The 19,052-nt window shown below is 47.8% G+C and overlaps 2 protein-coding genes across 6 annotated transcripts in view; one reads left to right on the top strand and one right to left on the bottom strand.

Moving 5' to 3' along the window:
• OGG1 (8-oxoguanine DNA glycosylase) overlaps positions 1 to 11,093 on the top strand; it is a 29,163-nt gene extending 18,070 nt beyond the window's left edge. For 2 of the 4 annotated variants that reach the window (XM_087431453.1, XM_087431449.1), the window contains exon 6: positions 10,961 to 11,093. In XM_087431453.1, coding sequence (XP_087287579.1) covers positions 10,961 to 10,978 — 18 coding nt within the window. In that variant the 3' untranslated portion in view covers positions 10,979 to 11,093. Of the gene's footprint in view, positions 1 to 10,034; positions 10,925 to 10,960 lie in introns of those variants that run through there. The other 2 variants (XM_087431454.1, XM_087431450.1) reach the window with 2 other exon arrangements.
• On the bottom strand, positions 7,784 to 19,021 carry TADA3 (transcriptional adaptor 3). Of its 2 annotated transcripts, none has more exons than XM_004443396.3 (10): positions 18,894 to 19,021; positions 18,493 to 18,550; positions 17,553 to 17,785; positions 15,689 to 15,939; positions 15,463 to 15,568; positions 13,802 to 13,943; positions 13,607 to 13,710; positions 12,053 to 12,162; positions 11,088 to 11,273; positions 7,784 to 8,358 (listed from the first exon to the last, which is right to left on the bottom strand). In XM_004443396.3, the coding sequence occupies exons 3-10, from the start codon at positions 17,757 to 17,759 to the stop codon at positions 8,166 to 8,168; spliced, it is 1,299 nt and encodes a 432-aa protein (XP_004443453.1). In that variant the 5' UTR covers positions 17,760 to 17,785; positions 18,493 to 18,550; positions 18,894 to 19,021; the 3' UTR covers positions 7,784 to 8,165. The 2 variants fall into 2 exon arrangements, with proteins under 2 accessions (XP_004443453.1, XP_004443454.1); XM_004443397.2 differs by lacking the exon at positions 18,894 to 19,021 and adding an exon at positions 18,671 to 18,809.
• Positions 19,022 to 19,052: the final 31 nt, after the last annotated feature.

Consider the following 19,052-nt stretch of genomic DNA (forward strand, 5'->3'; position numbering starts at 1 on the left):
GTGAGTCAAGGAAAGTTAAATATATGCAGAAAAAAAAGAAATAATCCTCTTCTCTCCTTTGTTATCCAAAAGATGACAGAACAGCTCAGACTTATCAGTTCTTTTTTTTTTTATAATTTTATTTATTTATTTTACCCCCCAAAGCCCCAGTAGATAGTTGTATGTCATAGCCGCACATCCTTCTAGTTGCTGTATGTGGGACGCGGCCTCAGCATGGCCGGAGAAGCGGTGCGTCGGTGCGCGCCTGGGATCCGAACCCGGGCCGCCAGCAGCGGAGCACACGCACTTAACCGCTAAGCCACGGGGCCGGCCCTCATCAGTTCTTGAACTGGATGGGAAAGAAGCCATTGGAGGAGTGAATGATTTTCTAGGATTAGAGAAAATGGAAGAAATCACAAGGAAAAGATGGGCAGGTTTATTTACAAAACATAAAAACAATCTTTAACTTCTGTTGCTGGAAACAAACCAAAAAAACCCTCCTCTACTCCAAAATCATAGCCAACAGTAAAAGGCAAACTTCAGACTGGGGAAATGTTTTACAGACTATGGGTTAATATTTCTATCATGTAAAGAACACATAAAATTGATTAAAAAAAGATTAATAAACCAATAAATGGTCAAAGGAGACAGATGAAACACACTAAACATGGGACATTTTCTAGCTCACAAGTTGTCAAGGAAATACAAACTAAAAGAAGAGGTCATTTATAGCCTTTCAAATTTGAAGTTTAAAAAACAGGTAACACCAAAGGCTGGTGTTAGTGTGAGCAATGGATACTTCTACATTTCTGGTAGGAAAATGACTTGCTAAAAATCTTTTGGAAAGTAATTTGGCACTATGCATCAAAGGCTTAAATAATGTCCAGGCCTTTTGACCCAGGAATTCCTCTGCTGGGAATCAATTTCAGGGAAATAATCCTAAATTAGGACAAAGCTATATGCTCCAAAATATTTGAAGAAATATTTTTATAACAGCAAAATTTAGAAGAAATCACAAAGAAAGGAATGATTAAAAAACATTAGGTTCATGTACCAGATGGAATATTTCACAGCTCATAAACCGATGGTAATGCCCAGAGGAAAAAATGCTTATATTGTTAAGCAGGTATACAGTTCGATAACTGCTGTGTAAAATGCAAACCACAAATTATTCATAGCGAAGAGTGGAGAGGCACACCACAAATGTTAATAATAGTCAAAAAATTACCCGATTATTTGTTTCTTTTACTTCTCTGTAGGTGTCTGTATTCTCCAAACTGTCTTTACTGAGTAATATTAACTTCATAATCAAGAAGTCACTTAAAAAACATTATGCCAAAAGATGGTGGGTGTGTACCAATTGGGTGTTCAGTTATTTAAGTTTTATTTAAAAAACAAGAAAGAAATAGAATGGATTTAAATGTCATATCTATCACATCTTTTCTTGCCTACTGTTGAAACAATGATAGCACACTAAAAGAGGTTTTGGAATCAGACAGACCAGGGTTCAAACTCCACCTCCACCCCTTAGCAGCCATGGGACCCTGGGCAAATCATTTCACTGTTCTGAGCCTCAGTTTCCTCATCATTAATATGGCATAATCATACCTACTTTGTAGGCTTATTTTGAGAATGAGACAACTTAGAAAGTGCCTTTCAGGGCCGGCCCCGTGGCTTAGTGGTTAAGTGAGCGCGCTCCACTGCTGGCGACCCGGGTTCGGATCCCGGGCTCACACCGACGCGCTGCTTCTCTGGCCATGCTGAGGCCGCGTCCCACATACAGCAACTAGAAGGATATGCAGCTATGACACACAACTATCTACTGGGTCTTTGGGGGGAAAAAATAAATAAATAAAATCTTTAAAAAAAAAAAAAAAAAAAAAAAAAAAGAAAGTGCCTTTCACCTGGTGGGCTGGTTCCCTTGTTGTCACTTGGGTTCCCAGCACTAGTACCTGGTGCGTACATAGTAGGTGCTCAGTAAGAAATGAGACAGAAGAGAGTTTTCTCCTTTTCTTTTCTTTTTTTTTTTTTTTGTGAGAAGATCAGCCCTGAGCTAACATCCATGCTAATCCTCCTCTTTTTGCTGAGGAAGACTGGCTCTGAGCTAACATCTATTGCCAATCCTCCTCCTTTTTTTCCCCAAGACCCCAGTGGATAGTTGTGTGTCATAGTTGCACATCCTTCTAATTGCTGTATGTGGGACGCGGCCTCAGCATGGCCGGAGAAACGGTGCGTCGGTGCGCACCAGGATCCAAACCCGGGCCGCCAATAGCAGAGCGCACGCACTTAACCGCTAAGCCACGGGGCCGGCCCGAGTTTTCTCCTTTTCTAGACATTAGCTGCTCTAGGACAGCTGCTTTGAATATGATTTCTCCTCCCATTCTTAAAGCCCCACATGTTCTAGTCAAGCTCCAAATTTGGGGTTTCCCTTCTGCCCTTATGGTGCCTACCCCTACTTTCTCACCCTATTAGGAGCAGCCCATCTTAAGAAGCTCGGAGGTCCCACCAATATTTACCAGATCTCACTGATTTCTCTTGGCTAACAGCAACAGATTCTGGGGCAATGATTCTTGTGCTTTTCTGATTCTCAACCCACAATACCTATAATTTTGTGTGTGGTGGTGCTGGCAGGCCCAGAGAGGAACATTTACAATAGGGCCTCTAGAGTCTAAGATCTGGCTTACAAAACTGGCTCACCACCAGCTATCTGATCTCGCCTTTCCCTTTTCTATATCCTAGTTTCCTCATCTGTAAAATAAGGGTAGTAATATTACCTGCTCTGACATAGGGTTGTTGAGAGGAGCAAATGAGAGGATTCATGTAAAGTGCTTGGTACCAACCTTGCTTGGTCCCTTGCAGAATCATTCTCCTAGAGTCGTGTTTTAACAATATGCCCTGAGCTTTCATCAAAGGTTGTGATTAGAAATCACCATGTGAAACTCAATCTCCATTTGCTGTCACATTTATGGAGAATATTATCAATATGTGACTCCAGTTGAGAAATTTCTCCAGCATGAAAAATTATTGGAATTTTTGTCAGGAAAACTGGGAGATGCCCTTTCTTCTAATAGCAAACCTTCTGAGACTGATTCATCTTATTTCCATTTTTGCCTTGGCTTCCAGGAATCTTAGAGCTAAATCTGATACTGAATGACAGCAGCTCCATTAAACCTGATGAGTTTAACTTTATATTTGTTATTTTGTGAAACTCATTGTTCACATCATGAATTATAAACTTTCTCAAATTCTTTTGAGAAAGAAAGGAGGGAGGGAGGGAGGAAAGGAGGGAGGGAGGGAGGAAGGAAGGAAGGAAGGAAGGAAAAGTAGGGAAGGGAAGGAAGCAGATATAATTTGAAAAGGGTGCTTGGCATGCCACATGCCCACTGTATCAGCTAGAATATAGATTTGGTTTCTCTAACAGATACCCAAAATAATTGTGACTTAAATAAAATGGAAGCGTATAACAATCTGGCCATAAGCAGTCCCAGGCTGGTATGATAACTACAAGATAAGAGGGACCCTGGCTGCTTCTTACCTTGTTGCTTCACTGTTGCTATGGTGTTGTCTTTGACCACATGTTTCAAGATGGCTTGCCACCATGTCTCATCGCAGCCAGGGAGAAATGAGAACGTGGAGGGCATGCCCCTCGGGAACTCATGATCTCATAGTTACACACATCTCTTTCACTCACATCCTGTTGGCCAAAACTCAGTCACATGATCACACCTAACTGCAAGGGGAGCTGGGATATTTAGTCTTTCAGAGGCATATGTCCAACTAAAAATCAGGAGTTCTATTACTATAGAAGAAAGGGAGAACAGATTTTGGATGACATCTACCAGTTTTGGCCACATCCACCATCTCAGATGTATTTCTTTGCACGTAATTGTGCTCCCGTCTGCCCCAATTTCACTCTCACCCCCTCTAAGCAGTCCAGCTTCCATGCTGCTATCAGACCACTTTCTGATGCAGAGTGCTATTATGGCACTCCCCTGCTCATAATCCACGCCTGCCTACTACTCAGAAAAGTGATTCTCAAACTTTAATGTGCATCAGGAATCACCCAGAGGGCATGTTAAAACAGAAATGCCTGGGCCCCACCCCCAGAGTGTCTGATTCAGTAGGTCTGAGACCTGAGAATTTGCATCTTTATTAAGTTCCCAGGTGATGCTGATGCTGCTTCTCCAGGGACCACACTGAGAACCATTGACCTCAGAGAATAAAGCCCTTGTTCCTTAACCTGCCATTCAAACCTGTCCCAGCCTGGTCTCAACCTACTTTCCAGCTGCACCTCTCATCCTTCTCCTCCCCCTCCACACACCCAGCACTCCAGTCACATTGAAGTTCTCACCTCTCTCTAAGCAGGCCAGCTGTTCACGCCTCTGTGCCTTGCTGTTCCTTTTGTCTGGAATGTCCTCTGTGTGGCAGCTTTCTTTCCACATCCTCCCTGAAGACTCCTGACCCTCTAAGCTGTTGATAAGTCATTCTCTGCCCCAGGTCCCCGCAGACTTCGTACATTCTTCTATTATTGCTCTTATCGCCTTGTGTTTTGATTGTCTGCCCAGCTGTCTCTCCATCTCTGGAGCCTTAGTCACCTACATAGCTCTCAGCCGTGGCAACAGGGTCACTGAGAGAGGAAACAAAAGCATGAATGAGAAAATAGAGGTGAGGAGATGGAGTGAATAAATGGACTAGGTGAGTGAAGAGAAGAAATGATGGGTGAATTAATACATGAATGAGCTAGTCATGATCCATTTGTGCTTGGTTCTCTCCATTAAGTCCTGAGCGCCAGACCAGGAATGAAATTTATTCTCTGACCATGTTTCCACAAAGTTCCAGCCATCGCTTCCTTCTTAGCAGGAGTCAACTGCTAAGGGCACCCACGCTGGGTCACATTCCCGAAGTCAGGTATTAACGTGCACCCAATCCTCCCTGTTCTCGCTCACCCTGCTGTTTCTGAATGTTGGTTGTAAGGCGTTCGGGACTCTGGAGACACAATGATGGTGGATGCCTTTCAGAGCCAAGACACAAAGGCTTTTTCACCAAACTAGTGATGGGGTGTCAGGATTGTTTCAAATTAAAATTGGAGGCTTGAGGTGCTGGAACTAATCTCCCCCTCCTCATGGGGAACCCAGCTTCCTCCAAACCCCATAAAGGAAGACTCCTTTGGCTCTAGCAGACACGGATATGGCTGTAAGAAGGAACTGCCTGTCCCACTGTGGTAGTCTACCCTGTTAGGGATGGTGCTCCCTGGGGCTGATAACTGTTCCTATTCTAAGGCTGCATAGCCTCACAAGGCACTGCACCTCTTTGAGCCTCAGTGTCCTCGTCTGCAGGGTGGGAATATTACTATATTCAAATCAAATAAGACATGGGTGTCAAGGGCCCAGCACAGTACCAGGCAGATAGTAGGTGTGCAATAGAGAATAGCTAGAGTTCTCACAACTGATCTTTGAAAGTTAAGTCTTTTCCCTAATGAACCAGGACAAGTCAGTCCTCTAGGGTTCTTCCTTCTATTTGTAATATCTACCTTCCCCTCTCACAATTAATTTTGGGACTTCAGCTCCCATCCTATCTCCTCTACAAAACTGTCTTTGTTCCTGGAACTCTCTACCAATGACTACCATATTTATGGTCTGGCCTAATGCACATGGAAGTGAATGGTTAATTAGGAGAAGGGGGTCTGCAAGCAGGGCTGCCATGTGTGGCTGCACAGGTTGTGCACTGCCCAAGCCTAGGAGCACCATTCACATAGACTGTAGGGGAGCCAGCCCCAATGAGTTGTGTAATGAAGAGGCTCTGTCTGCAAGTCAAATGGACTGAGTTTGAATCTTGGTTCAATCACTTACCAATTGTTTGACCAAGTGAGGTATATAACCTCCTAAGACTTAGTTTCCTCATTTGTGAATGGAATGTTATTAGTACCTACCATATGGAGTAGTTGAGAAGATTCAGTAGTTTGATGAGTTTAGAACAGTGCCTGGTACAGAGCTAACATTTACTGAGCATGTAATCTCATTAATTTCACATTAATGAAATTGTGTGGGTGTCTTTTCTCTCTGAGAAGGCTATAAGCAATCTGGGGACAATGAGTCACTGAAAAATTGCAGCAGCTAGGCCCTGCACCCGAGGGAGGCAGGGCCTCATGCTGTCCTCTCTCTCAGGACCCTACTCCTTCCTTCTTTTTGCCAAAATCCACTTTTATTAGTCAGGCCTTTTTTAGTTGACAAATGACAGAACTCCAAAGCAAACTCACTTAAGCCAAAAGCAGCATTTGTGGGCTGATGTAATTGGAAGGTCCAATGGAGGATCCAGGGCTCCAGCTACATCATGAGGACTGTGTCTCCTTCTCCATCTCCTAGCTCTGCTTCTCTGAGTTGGCTTTATTCTCAAGCAGGTTCTTCCATGGGGCAGGAAAGTCGGTCACCAGGTGGTCCAAGCTTACATACTATGGCTTTTGATCCAAAAGAGAAACCCTCCTCTCTCTCAGCATCCATAGAGCAATATTATGGAAGGCCTCTGATTGGCCCTGCTCGGGTCACATGCCCCTTCTTTGGACCAATCATGTGGCTAAAGGGATGGGGTACTGTGATTGGCCAAGCTGGGATCATGTGTTTGACAGTCCCACGAAAGCCACATGGAATGGGGAGGGTAGTTCTCCAACAGGGGAATTGCTGGGCATATAGGAATGTTGGCTGTCCCTGCCATCCTTCTTTTTTTTTTTTTATTTTTATTTTTATTTATTTATTTTTCCCCCAAAGCCCCAGTAGATAGTTGTATGTCATAGTTGCACATCCTTCTAGTTGCTGTATGTGGGACGTGGCCTCAGCATGGCCGGAGAAGCGGTGCGTCGGTGCGCGCCCGGGATCCGAACCCGGGCCGCCAGTAGCGCAGCGCACACTTAACCGCTAAGCCATGGGGCCAGCCCCTTGCCATCCTTCTTTATGGCTCAGTTCACAGGTCAGTTCCTCAGGGAACTTTCCCCTCCCCGTTCCCATGTGGACCTCAAACTTCCCACAGTAAATTGCAAATTATTCTCCAACTCTCTGACTAGTCTGGGAACAACTTGAGATAGGGACAAGAGTGTATTTACTCATCTGTATTCCCCAGGCCTAGCTTCCTGCCCAAGATGTGGAAGAGACATTGTTAGTGGCCTGTCCAGCATCCATTTCCCCCTTTCTGCTCAATCTACACCCTCTCCCTACTGCCTTGGGCTTAGTGGGGAAGTAGACTACTCTCACCACTTTAAACCTGTTCAAGTCATCCCTTGTCACAGTGATTGGTTCAGGAATGGGCATGTGAGATAGTTTGGGCCAGTGAGACATAAGGGTATCTGGGAAAGGCCTCTTGCTCTTTTGGTTGGGCCATGGAAGCCAGCTGGCTCCTTCCTGCCCTTTCTTGTGCTGGACATGAGGAAGCATTTGGCCTCCCACAGACTGCTACTGGCTGCCACCACACAGATGGAGGGGAAACCACTTTAGGCAAAGGTTGACACTGTGGAGGGCAGTGTGGAGACACCTGAACCCTTGATGGTCCTGATGAGTTGCTGGATTGGCCAATCCTGAAGGCCACCTACCCCAGAGCCACCAAGCCCCTCGCCAACACATTTCCTTGTTGTTAATACACTTTGAGTTGGGGGTACTGTGTTACCTGCAGCCACAAGTATCCTCAGAAAGTTCTCCCTGAATGAATGACATGGGTTAGCGGCCACAGGCTGAGAGCCACCAAGCACACCTTCCTGAACCTTTGCTACCCACACCAGTTCCTTTCTACCCCACAATAACAGACATTCAAAGATTCTAGATGCTTTTTAAAAAACCACAGCAGTCATTTTATTCTCAAGTTTGCACTTTACAAAACCACAAGGGAGAAGTCCTCAAGGGAGACAGGGGTAGGGGCGGGGGAGTGGGGGATGGTCAAGAGGGGGAAGAGGAAGGCCCCAAAATGAAGGCCCCCATCATGTTGGGGACCAAGCAGAGGCTGGGCTCCAGGTCAGCCCAGCAGGGCCTCCCATGACCTGGCTGTACAGAGCTAAGCCAAAAGACCTCAGGGAAGGACCACAGCCTCTAGAGGCTGTCACCATTTGATGGGCAGCCACAGGCTGAGGCTTCTAGCAGACCAAAGAAAGAAGTGGGCCTCCTTCCTCCCTCAGGCCAGGGGGAGGCAGCTTGAGGCAGGGGTGAGGGCTACCCGTCCAGTAGCTTTAGGATGCTCTCACGCTCCTTTAGAGTCTTCCAGGCCTGGTCCTTCTCCTTCTTGGTGGGGGTCCGCTTCTTCTGCCGGGCAGCCATGATCTTGCGGAAGGCATCCATGACTTCGTTGTCTGCCATGCGGACCCGCTGCCTCAGCTCCTGCCGGCTCACCTCCTCCTTTGCCAGCCTGTTGGGACCAGCCAGCCCGGTGCCATGGGAAGCCCACCTCCAGAGTGGGGCCCCTCCCTCTTCTAGATGGAGCCCACCCACCACCCCGGACTGGCACTCCTGTGGACTGTTTCATATCAAAAAGCAAAGTTAATGAACCACACTTATATGGTGCTATGTGCTAGGTACTATCTTAAGCTCTTAAAAAATATTATCTCAGTTAATTCTCATAGCCATCCTGTGAGGTAGGTACTATTATTCCTATGTTACCAGTGAGGAAACTGAGGCTCAGGGGGTAAGAAACGCCCCAAGATCCCACAACTACTGAGTAGGAAATCTAAGTCAAGGCAGGCTACTCCACACAATCTTTTTTAAATAGTGTTCTGCTTACTTCAGAAACCAAATTCCAGAGCAACTTCAGGGTCTAGGCAGCCTCAGGTCTATAAGAGATGGGTGAGATGCCAAACCAACCCCTCTGAATGGAATCCAACCTATAAAGTCCATTGATGGTGGAACTGGAAGGTTGCTTAGAGATCTCATCTAGTCTAACCTGTGAATTTTCCAAAAGAGGAAGCTGCTGCTCGTGGCAGGAGATGCCTTGCTTCAGGCCCTGCAGCTGGTCTGGGGCAGGGCTGAGGGCTGCACTCTGGCCTGCTGATAGCCCCAAACTAGCTCCTTCACTGCACATTACTTCTGTTTCTGCACATCCATGCTTCTCCCTCTCTCAGTCTCTCCCCCACCCCCTCCTCAGTGCTTCTTTCATCTGTATTTTCCTCTTCTTGCCCTTGAGAGGGAATGTAAACTAGAAAGAGGCTTTGGATTTAGCCTTGGGCCCAAGTCGCAGCTTGCTGTTTATTGGCTGTGTGACCTTCCACAGAGCACTCACTTCACTGGGCCTTATTTCCTCATCTGCTGAACAGGGAAAATACCACCTACCTCCGGGCTGTCTCAAGATTAAATAGGAGGGTGTACAAAAACCCCTGGCACACAGTAGGCACTCAGTCACCCTTATCCTTAAATACCCAAGCAGCTTGTCAGCAACTACCTCTCCTTTTTTTGTGTGTGTGTGAGGAAGACTGGCCCTGAGATAACATCCAATGCCAATCCTCCTCTTTTTTGCTGAGGAAGGTTGGCCCTGGGCTAACATCTGTGCCCATCTTCCTCTACTTTATATGGGATGCCACCACAGCATGGCTCGACAAGCGGTATGTCGGTGTGTACCCAGGATCCGAACCTGCGAACTGTGGGACGCCGAAGCGGAGCACGCACACTTAACCACTACGCCACTGGGCCGGCCCCCTACCTCTCCTTTTTTTTTTTTTTTTCTCATGAAGAAGATCAGCCCTGAGCTAACATCCATGCTAATCCTCCTCTTTTTGCTGAGGAAGACTGGCTCTGAGCTAACATCTATTGCCAATCCTCCTCCTTTTGTCTTCCCCAAAGCCCCAGTAGATAGTTGTATGTCATAGTTGCACATCCTTCTAGTTGCTGTATGTGGGACATGGCCTCAGCATGGCCGGAGAAGCGGTGCGTCGGTGCTCGCCCGGGATCTGAACCCAGGCCGCCAGTAGCGGAGTGCACGCACTTAACCACTAAGCCACCGGGCTGGCCCCAACCTCTCCTTTTTAATGGCACTTGTCTTTACCAATCATCTACTTGTTGACTGCAAGCCCTTTGCTCTGCCTCTCTTCCTAGCCTCCAGCATAACGTCTAACCAAGAGAAGGCAGAGTTGGCCAAATGAATGAGTGTGCCCTGCCCTGCTGGGGCTCTGTGAACTGAAGACACAGCACCTGCCTGTGAAGAAGCAAGGAGACTTCGCTGGGTTGCTTCTCTATCTTCCTAACAAAAGGGCAGCCACGACCATGATCTCCCTCCAGATGTCACCTACACTCTTGTTGTGACCCATGCAGGGCAAGATGGATGGGAGTCAATATAAAATGAATGATACTGTGACCAATTACTTAAAGAACTGGTCCTAAAACACTGGGCAATTTCTGGTAAAGGGTCAATAATAATCACAGATGTCCCACAAAATGTTAACACCTGGTAAATCTAGATGAAGAATATACTGGTGTTTACTGTACTGCTTCAGATTTTCTGTGTTTGAAATTTTTCATAATAAAACTTTGGGGTGAAAAGAAAATAAGCATGCGAAGATTAAAAAAATAAATCACACAGGGGCCAGCCCTGTGGCGTAGTGGTTAAGTGCACGCACTCTGCTGCTGGCGGCCTGGGTTCGGATCCCGGGCGCGCACCGACGCACCGCTTCTCAGGCCATGCTGTGGCAGCGTCCCATATAAAGTGGAGGAAGATGGGCACGGATGTTAGGTCAGGGCCAGTCTTCCTCAGTGAAAAAAGAGGAGGATTGGCATGGATGTTAGCTCAGGGCTGATCTTCCTCAATCAATCAATCAATAAATCACACAACAATGTGAATATAGTTAACACCACTGAAGTGCACACTTAAAAATGGTTTAGAGGGTAAATTTTATATTATGTGTTTTTTATCCGAGTACAAGTAAATCAACCAATCAATGAATCAATCACAGATGCCTGTGGGATTAGACTCTGTTTAAGACACGACTAGTGGAGTGGTAACCTGCACTGATATTTTCTTCAAGGCTCTCCAGGTGATTTAGAGGCCCTGCTGGGTTTGGGAAGCCTGTCATAAAGCCCCTGAAAAGATGACCAGCAGTGGCCAAGGCATCTTTGGCCACCCAGTGGCCCGTGCATCCCGTCCACGCTCACCTCAGCAGATCATGCTTCTTGGTGCGGTTGTGGGCACTGAGTGCCTTCAGCTCGGCCTGCCGTTTGCGCAGCTCCGCGAGGACCTCATCCTCTGAGTCCTCTGTGGGACGGTCCTCAGACTCCAGCAGGCCCTGGGCAATCAGCTCCTCCTTGATGCGGCTCTCCAGGGACTTGGTATGCGGCACACTGCAGGGGAAGACAGCCCTCAGCAAAAGGGCCAACTTGGACAGGGCAACCCCAGAGGCTCCCAGGGGTTCCCAAGGTTAGTAAACGCCTTCCTTTCTCTTTAGGCACCCCCTCTATATCTATCTAGGTATAAAAGTATAGAGACAGACACATCTGGTCTTGTTTCAAACACAAGCAACATATATCCATTGTCAAAAAAATGGAGAAAAATTTATAACGTCAACAACTCAGAGAGAACCATTATTATTTTATCATTACTGTTATTTTGCTCTATGTTATTATAAATCCTATATAAAGTATATATTTTGTTATATGTTATTATATATATTATACATATTCCAGATTTTGTTATATATATTACTTCCAAACTCTTATTATAGATTATTTAAAGCTTTTTTCCCTATGTGCCCATATTTAAGTATTTCTTAAGTAAAAATAGGATCATACTGTGTGTACTGTGCTACAACTGACATTGTCCCCACTTGGCACTCTACTATTTACATCTTTTCATGTCAATTAAGTATATTTCTCTAATATGATTAACAGGTCCAAGTTATTTCATCATGTGGAGTTACAACAATTTAGCCAACCAATCCCCGTCATCTGGCATTTAGGATGAATAGCGCCATGATGAACAACCCTATATTAAGTCTGTGCATGTGGAAATGCTGGGCCGGCACGCACATTTGAGCCTATTAATGAAGACCTCCCCACGTTGAGGTGGACAGAACCCACAGAAGCAGAAGCCAGACTGCGGGTGTGGAAAGGACGGCACTCACCTGAAGGGCTTGTTCTGATTGCGGGGAGAAGTGCTTGCCCCATCAGCCCCTGATTCTTTCCCAGACATGTCAGGAATAGGAGAGTCCTCCATAGGGGAAATAATATTTTCCTAGAAGACCAAAGAAATGGGGCAGAGGGGGAAAGAGCAGTAGTATTTCCATTTTCCTGCTCCTCTCTGACCTACATGGACAGTCTTCACAGACCAAAAATATCCTGTATCTTTCCCATCCCACCTCCTCTGGGAAGCCTTCTTCCCAAACTGACTCCAAAAAGCTTTCATCATTTTAGAAATCCCTTTTTCTATACTGATACTGAAAGAAGCGAGCATAGAAGAGTGATGAAAACAGTCAACAACAGTAATGAGAATAGCTAAGGTTTGCTAAGTGTTCGCAATGCACTAGGCAGTGTGCTAAGCGTCTGTGGCACAGGCTGCCCCAAAGCCATGTTCACCTTTATTCCATAGTAGCTGGGCTTATGGCTGCCCAGCTACACTACACTTCCCAGCCTCCCTTGCAGTCAGATGTGGTCACATGACAAAATTCTCTCCCGTGGAAAGTGATCAGAAGAAATAAGAGCCACAGCCAGTCATGGCCCATAAACCTTCCTTCACACACTCCTTGCTCTTTTTCTGTGGGCTTGGAGTGCAATCACACCCAGAGTGACCTTGTGCAGAGTGCAGGCTTAAGATGGCAAAGCCACCACAAGCTGGGGTCCCTGTCTGATGGGGGAAAGAGACTTTCCCCCACCTCAGCCAACCTGGAACATATGCCCCAGAATGTTAGATGAGAGAGAAATAAACTATCGTGTTTGAGCCAGAGAGGAAACTAAGGCTCAACGAGGTGAAGAGATGTGCCTAAGATCAGCCAGTGGGCATAAAGAAAGAGACCCTGAACCTGGGGTTTGAATCCTGCTTCTATTTAGTTGTGTGACCTCAAGTAAACAGTTCCCTTTTTTGAGACTCAGCCTTCTCATATGTAACACAGGGCTACCCACTCTCCTGCCTCCTGTGAGAGGATATGTGGAAAGCCCCTTGCACAGGGCTCAGCCCTTAGCCAACGCTCAGCACAGGTAACTGTGGAGTAGTGGCTACCTTTGGGGGAGGTAGAGACAGGGAGGGGCACGAGAGAAGCTTCTAGAATACTGGTAATGTTTCATTTTGTGATCTTGGGGCTAGTTATAAGGTGTGCTCATTTGTGAAAATTTATCAAGCTGTACATTTCTGATCTGTGTACCTTTCTAAATGTACAAAATATTTCAGTAGAAAATAAAAATAAACATTTGGGCCGGCCCCGTGGCTTAGCAGTTAAGTGCGCGCGCTACGCTGCTGGCAGCCCCGGGTTCGGATCCCGGGCGCGCACCGACACACGGCCTCTCAGGCCAAGCTGAGGCCGCGTCCCGCATACAGCAACTAGAAGGATGTGCAGCTATAACATACAGCTATCTACTGGGGCTTTGGGGGATAAACAAATAAAATTATAAAAAATAAAATAAAATACAAATAAACATTAAAACAGAAGATAAACATAGTTCTTGTTTGGGGTTGGGGTGCTCACCTCCACCAGGGCCTGCAGGAGGCGCTGCGTCAGGGCACCAAAGGGGCACCCATCTTCCGGCTGCTCATGCTGGGCCTCAGACTTCTTCAGCAGGGCATCCACATCTGAAGTGGGCAGAGAAGTAGTGGAGAGGTGGGCTGAAGCTCTGGGAACTTAAGTCCTGGCCTGGGGTGGGCAGGGAGGTGAGGGGCCTACCTTTAGTGTCCAGTTCAGTCAGTGGCCCCATGAGGCCTTTCTTCTTGTCAGCCACGGCTGCTGCCCGGGCCCCGTCCTTCTGCTCCTCCAGCAGGTCCTCCTGTGCCCAGCGTTGGGAGTAGTGCTTCCCCAGGGGCGGGATCTGTGGGAGAGATCCCACCCGGCCCCAAAGGGGTAAACACTGGCAAGGGGTAAACAGACTCCATGCCTGGGGTGTGTGGAGGCTTTCTGTGCACTTGGGCACTGCCAATAGGCTCTTCATTCATTCCTCATTCCTTCATTCATTCACTTATCTGAGTCCCAAGTACTTAGCCCAGGGCAGAGGCCTGTGCCTGGTGTGGTGAGAAGAGAGAAAGGAGATAACATCTCTACACTGACAGTCTATCAAGGACTCACAATCTAGTAAGGGAGACAGCTACATAAAGAACTACAACACACACAGAAGCCAATATGGAACAATTTCCAAGATACAAGGTGCACAATGGTGTGTGTACATGGACCATCTCAGGTCAAAGCTGCTATCTCTAGAGATAACTAGGGGCCTTAGGGTCAGAAGTGACAGGGAATTATCTTCCGTATTGCATAAACTTATTACTGCCTATGTGGATTACTTTTTCAAATAAACTTTTAAAAAATTCAGACAAGTGAAGTGATAAAGGTAGACCAAGGTGTTGTGGCAGCACAAAATAGAGACCAACTTTCCGCTGGGCAATCTGCAAAGGTGTTTTGGTGGAGGTAACGTGAGATCAGGGCTTTGATGAGAGAGTCAGTTTGCCAAGGGGAGATGTGCAGAGGCCCAGAGACTAGCAAGGACACTCTGTGGGCCTGGAGTGAGGGCAGGGTACCTGGTAGGGCTGGTAAATGAAGCAGTGAAGAGGAGGTGTGGCCAAGGAAACTAGAGAGGGGCACTGGGGCTGGGCCACCACGGACTGAGACACTTGGACTCAATCCTGTGGGTAATGGGAGCCAAGGGAGGCCTGGGAGCAGGGCCATGTCATGAGCACATCTGATCATGACAGCTGACGTATGGGACAGTACCCCCCCCCAACACTCTTCTATGTTTTCTACATTTTCTTTAATGGAATCTGTTTTATTTTCATCATAAAAAAAGTAAACTTTTATTTATTTATTTATTTTTTGAGGAAGATCAGCCCTGAGCTAACAGCCATGCCCATCTTCCTCTACTTTATATGGGACACTGCCACAGCATGGCTTGACAAGCGGTGCATCAGTGCGTGCCCGGGATCCGAAGCTGGGAACCCCAGGCCACCGAAGTGGAGCGCACGCACTTAACCGCTGCACCACTGGGCCGGCCCCCAAACTTTTAATATTTAAAGATTCTCTGGAGGCTGGCAAAGTGTTAAGAGGCCGTGTGGGTAAACAGCCAATGAAGGCTTGAAGCAAAGCAGAGGAGATGGAGATGAGGGGACAAGGGAGGACCTCACTGAAGTAGATGCCTTAGGACAGGGTGGCCATTTGGATGGGGTAAAGGGGAGAAAGCTGAAAGTTAGAGCCTTGGTGGCTGGGTGGGGTAATGGGGCAGACAGGAGACTGGGCAGGGTAGGGGAAGGAAGATGATATATGGCTTTGGGGTCTTTAATTCTGAGGCAACTCTGGGCCTCTTGTTCTCCATCCTGTCTATTGAGGCCCAGGGTCTCTACCTTGTAATGTTCAGCCTCGTCTTCTGGGGGTTTTAGTAGCTCCTCTAGCGTGCGCACCTCCTCGCTGGTGATATCTGCACAGTAGGGCTCCACCGAAGCCCAGAACCTGCAGAGAGAAGCAGATCCTGAGTGAGCGCCCCTCTGCCACACCAGCCTCAGCCCCAGGCCCCTCCAGGGCCTCCAATGCCCAAATCTTGAGGCCCCTCTGTGGTCTCTGGCCCAGAACCTGTTAGGGGCGTCATTCTTGGGGATCCGTGGCACGTCGATTGGGTCATCAGTGAATTCATATTCCTGGATCTTGGGCTGAAGGTTTTTGGATTTGGGCCGTCCGGGGCCAGGGCCTGGCCCATGTCCTGCCTTCCCTTCCAGTTTCTGCTTCTTGGGCTTCCCATGTTTGGGGGGAGCTCCAAGTTCATGGTCTCGACCCAGCTTCAAGAATCGTCGGTCACCTTTCTTATCCTGCCAATCAGTGAGGATCTGAAATTCACAGAGACTGTCACTGAGGGAGAGAAGGGAAGACACAGGACAACTCCTTCTTCCAGTGAAAGCTCAGGATCTACAACTCCAGGAGGCCCCATAGCCTTCCCCTATCCCCTTTTTATTTAGCAAATTCCCACTCATCCTTTAAAACTCAGCTCCTTTTCTGTGTGCATCTCACAGGACTTTATTCATATACTTCTCATCATTCCATTCACTTGTTTGTCTATACTGATTCAGCTCTGTAGCACCCAAGCCAGTCACATAGTGTTTAGCAGAAAAGTCAAATGAATGATCACACCCCAGTGCATGTTAGCCCTGGGAAAATATGTTGGTCATAACTTTTTGGTGAAGGCAAATAAGCCTCCCAGCAAACCTTCACTTCAAATGTCACAACTGAGAAGTCTTCTCTGCATCAGTTACCCAGCTTCCTAGATGCTAAAATACAACTGACTGTGCCACAGACCTGCTCAAAAAGCTTCAGTGGATTCCCAAGGACCACAAGTTAATTTTATTTATCTTCTGAGACCCAGTTGAAATGGCATCTTCTTCCTCTATGAGTCTGTGGTACTTTATACCTCTATTGTAGGCCCAATCATGTTGTTTGGTCTCACTGGAATGAACAGAGAACCTTGTCTCTTCAACTAGATTATAAGCTACTAGAGACCAAGAAGTTCATCTGAACCATCTCTGTTCCCCAGGGTCTGGCAGAGCACCTGACACACAGAGCTCAGAAGATGTTTATGCTATGAACAGAAATAATCATAGTAATACCAATAAGTAACATTTGAAATGCTTACTTAGTGTCAGACGTTGGGCTCAGCTTTTGCAAAAAAACCCTCTCTTTTAATCCTCACAAAAAGCTCTGAGGTAGGTCCTATTATTCAGCCCACTTTGCAGATAGAGAACTGATACTCAGCGCCAGGAGGTAACTTTCTCAAAGTCACAAAGCTAGGAAACAGCAACACTAGCAGGTGCTCAGGACAGGATTCAAATCCAGGTCTCGGGCCGGCCCCGTGGCTTAGCGGTTAAGTGCGTGCGCTCTGCTGCTGGCGGCCCGGGTTCGGATCCCGGGCGCGCACCGACACACCGCTTCTCCGGCCATGCTGAGGCCGCGTCCCACATACAGCAACTAGAAGGATGTGCAGCTATGACATACAACTATCTACTGGGGCTTTGGGGGGGAAAAATAAATAAATAAAATCTTTAAAAAAAAAAAAAAAAAAAAAAATCCAGGTCTCTCCGTTCCAGGTCCCCCAGGACTCGTAAACGTAACAGCACATCACCTGGTACTTGTCTGACTCCCCTTCCCTTTAGTTGGCAAACTCCCTGAAGGCCAGAATTGTCCTAATTACCTCTCTCTAGACTAGCACAAGACCCAGAACATAATGGGGGGTGGGGGTCAATAAATGCCTACTGAATTAGAAATCCTGTAATTTACGAGGATCACGCATATTCTTGCATATTTTACATGTTACACAAGCCTATTTTCGGTCTCTCTCTCCTCTGCTAAGCTTCTGTAACCCAGGCTTCAGCAGATGGGGTTAACTCAAGGACCCAACCCATAACTTGTCACAGTTCATCCCTGGTGACGCCCCCTCTGGGGGTATCACCTGGGTTTCGGCCTCGAGCACCCGCAGGCGCCGACTGGCAGAGGAAAGCAGGGTCTCAAGCTCCAGCTGCAGAGTGTCCAGCTCCTCGATGCCGATGCCATCATCCTCAGAGCGGGCCAGCACTGCCGTGTAGCGGGGACACACCTTCAGGTGGTCCACAGATTTGAAGTCATGGAACTGCAAGGGGCAGTCCTTCAGCTCACTCATGGCCCAGGATATGGGACCCTGTGGAGCTGGAGAGGAAAAGACCATTGATGGGAGATAAAGTGGCACGAGAAAAGCCCAAGGGCTCCTTCTATCCAGGGACAGCCTCAAGGAGAAAGCCAGGCTTCAGTACCCTATTGCCGAGGTTGATGGCACAGCTACTCACAGAGCATCTACTGTGTGCCAAGCTAGGTGCAGACATTTTACCAGCTTCTCATTAAATTCCTCATCCAACCTCATAAGCAGGGACCATGGTGATCTCCATTTTACAGATAAGGCAACGGAGACTCTGTAAGGGTGGGTACATGCCCAACCTTACCAAGATGCAATTTGAATCCAAGTAGTTTTGAGTCCATGCCCCTAACCACCACCATATAGTATGCCCTGTCTTTCTGATGTTCTTCTCTTCTGTTCCACTCCTGGGTTGTGCTAAGTCCCTGAGTTGGAAGCATCTCATTCTTATAACGATAATGTTCTCTGTGCCTCTCAGCCTCTCCTTGTCTCACCCCTCCCCACCTTTGCCCCTGACAGCGGTTAAGAATGTGGGCTGGTAAGCCAGACATATCCGGATTGCAGCCCAGGCTTTACTATTCGTTATTTATGTAGTCCTGACCATGTTATTTAACCTTCCTGAGTCTCGGTTTTCCCATTTGTAAAATGAGGACAAAAGAAGCCTGAAGTCTGTTTCCCCATAATAAGTCTGAATCTGTAAAATGGGGATAACAATAGTACCTACCTCCCCGGGATGTTCTGAGGATTAAGAGATGATGCCCGTCAAGAGCCCACTTCAGTGCCTGGTACAGAAAAAGTGGGACTGCTTACTGGCTGGCACCACCCCGTGGGTGGCCCCAATGTCTCGCCTTCAATGTCCTCGTCCTCTAGGGACCCCCTAACGCGGCCCCCTCCCCCTCTACCTCCTCACTGTAGCCTACTACGGCCCCCCAGGCCGCGGGAGGCGGCGGGGAGTTCCGGTCTGTCGGAGCAACCGCCCCGGAACTGGCTGTGGGCCGGCCCCTCGCAGTTGACGCGGGGGCGGGGAGACTCGAAGGCGAGCTCACTGTGGCTTGCGGGGGTGGGGGTTGGCGGGCCGGGAACGAGCGCAGTGCAGGGGGGTGGGGCGGTATGCCTCGATCGTACCCTAGGGAACAGCCCGGGGCAGGGGGCGGGGCTCGGCGGTCGGGTTCTCCACCCGGTAGTTAGTCCCGCCGAACCCCGGGAGCTGCAGGTAGGCGGGGCTCGCAGGAAGGACGGGGGCAAAGAACCGGAAGAAACGAAGGGCTCCTCCACTTCGCCTTG

Source organism: Ceratotherium simum, chromosome 5 (assembly GCF_057802395.1).
Source record: "Ceratotherium simum simum isolate JZ-2026a chromosome 5, ASM5780239v1, whole genome shotgun sequence".
NCBI classification, from domain to species: Eukaryota; Metazoa; Chordata; class Mammalia; order Perissodactyla; family Rhinocerotidae; genus Ceratotherium; species Ceratotherium simum.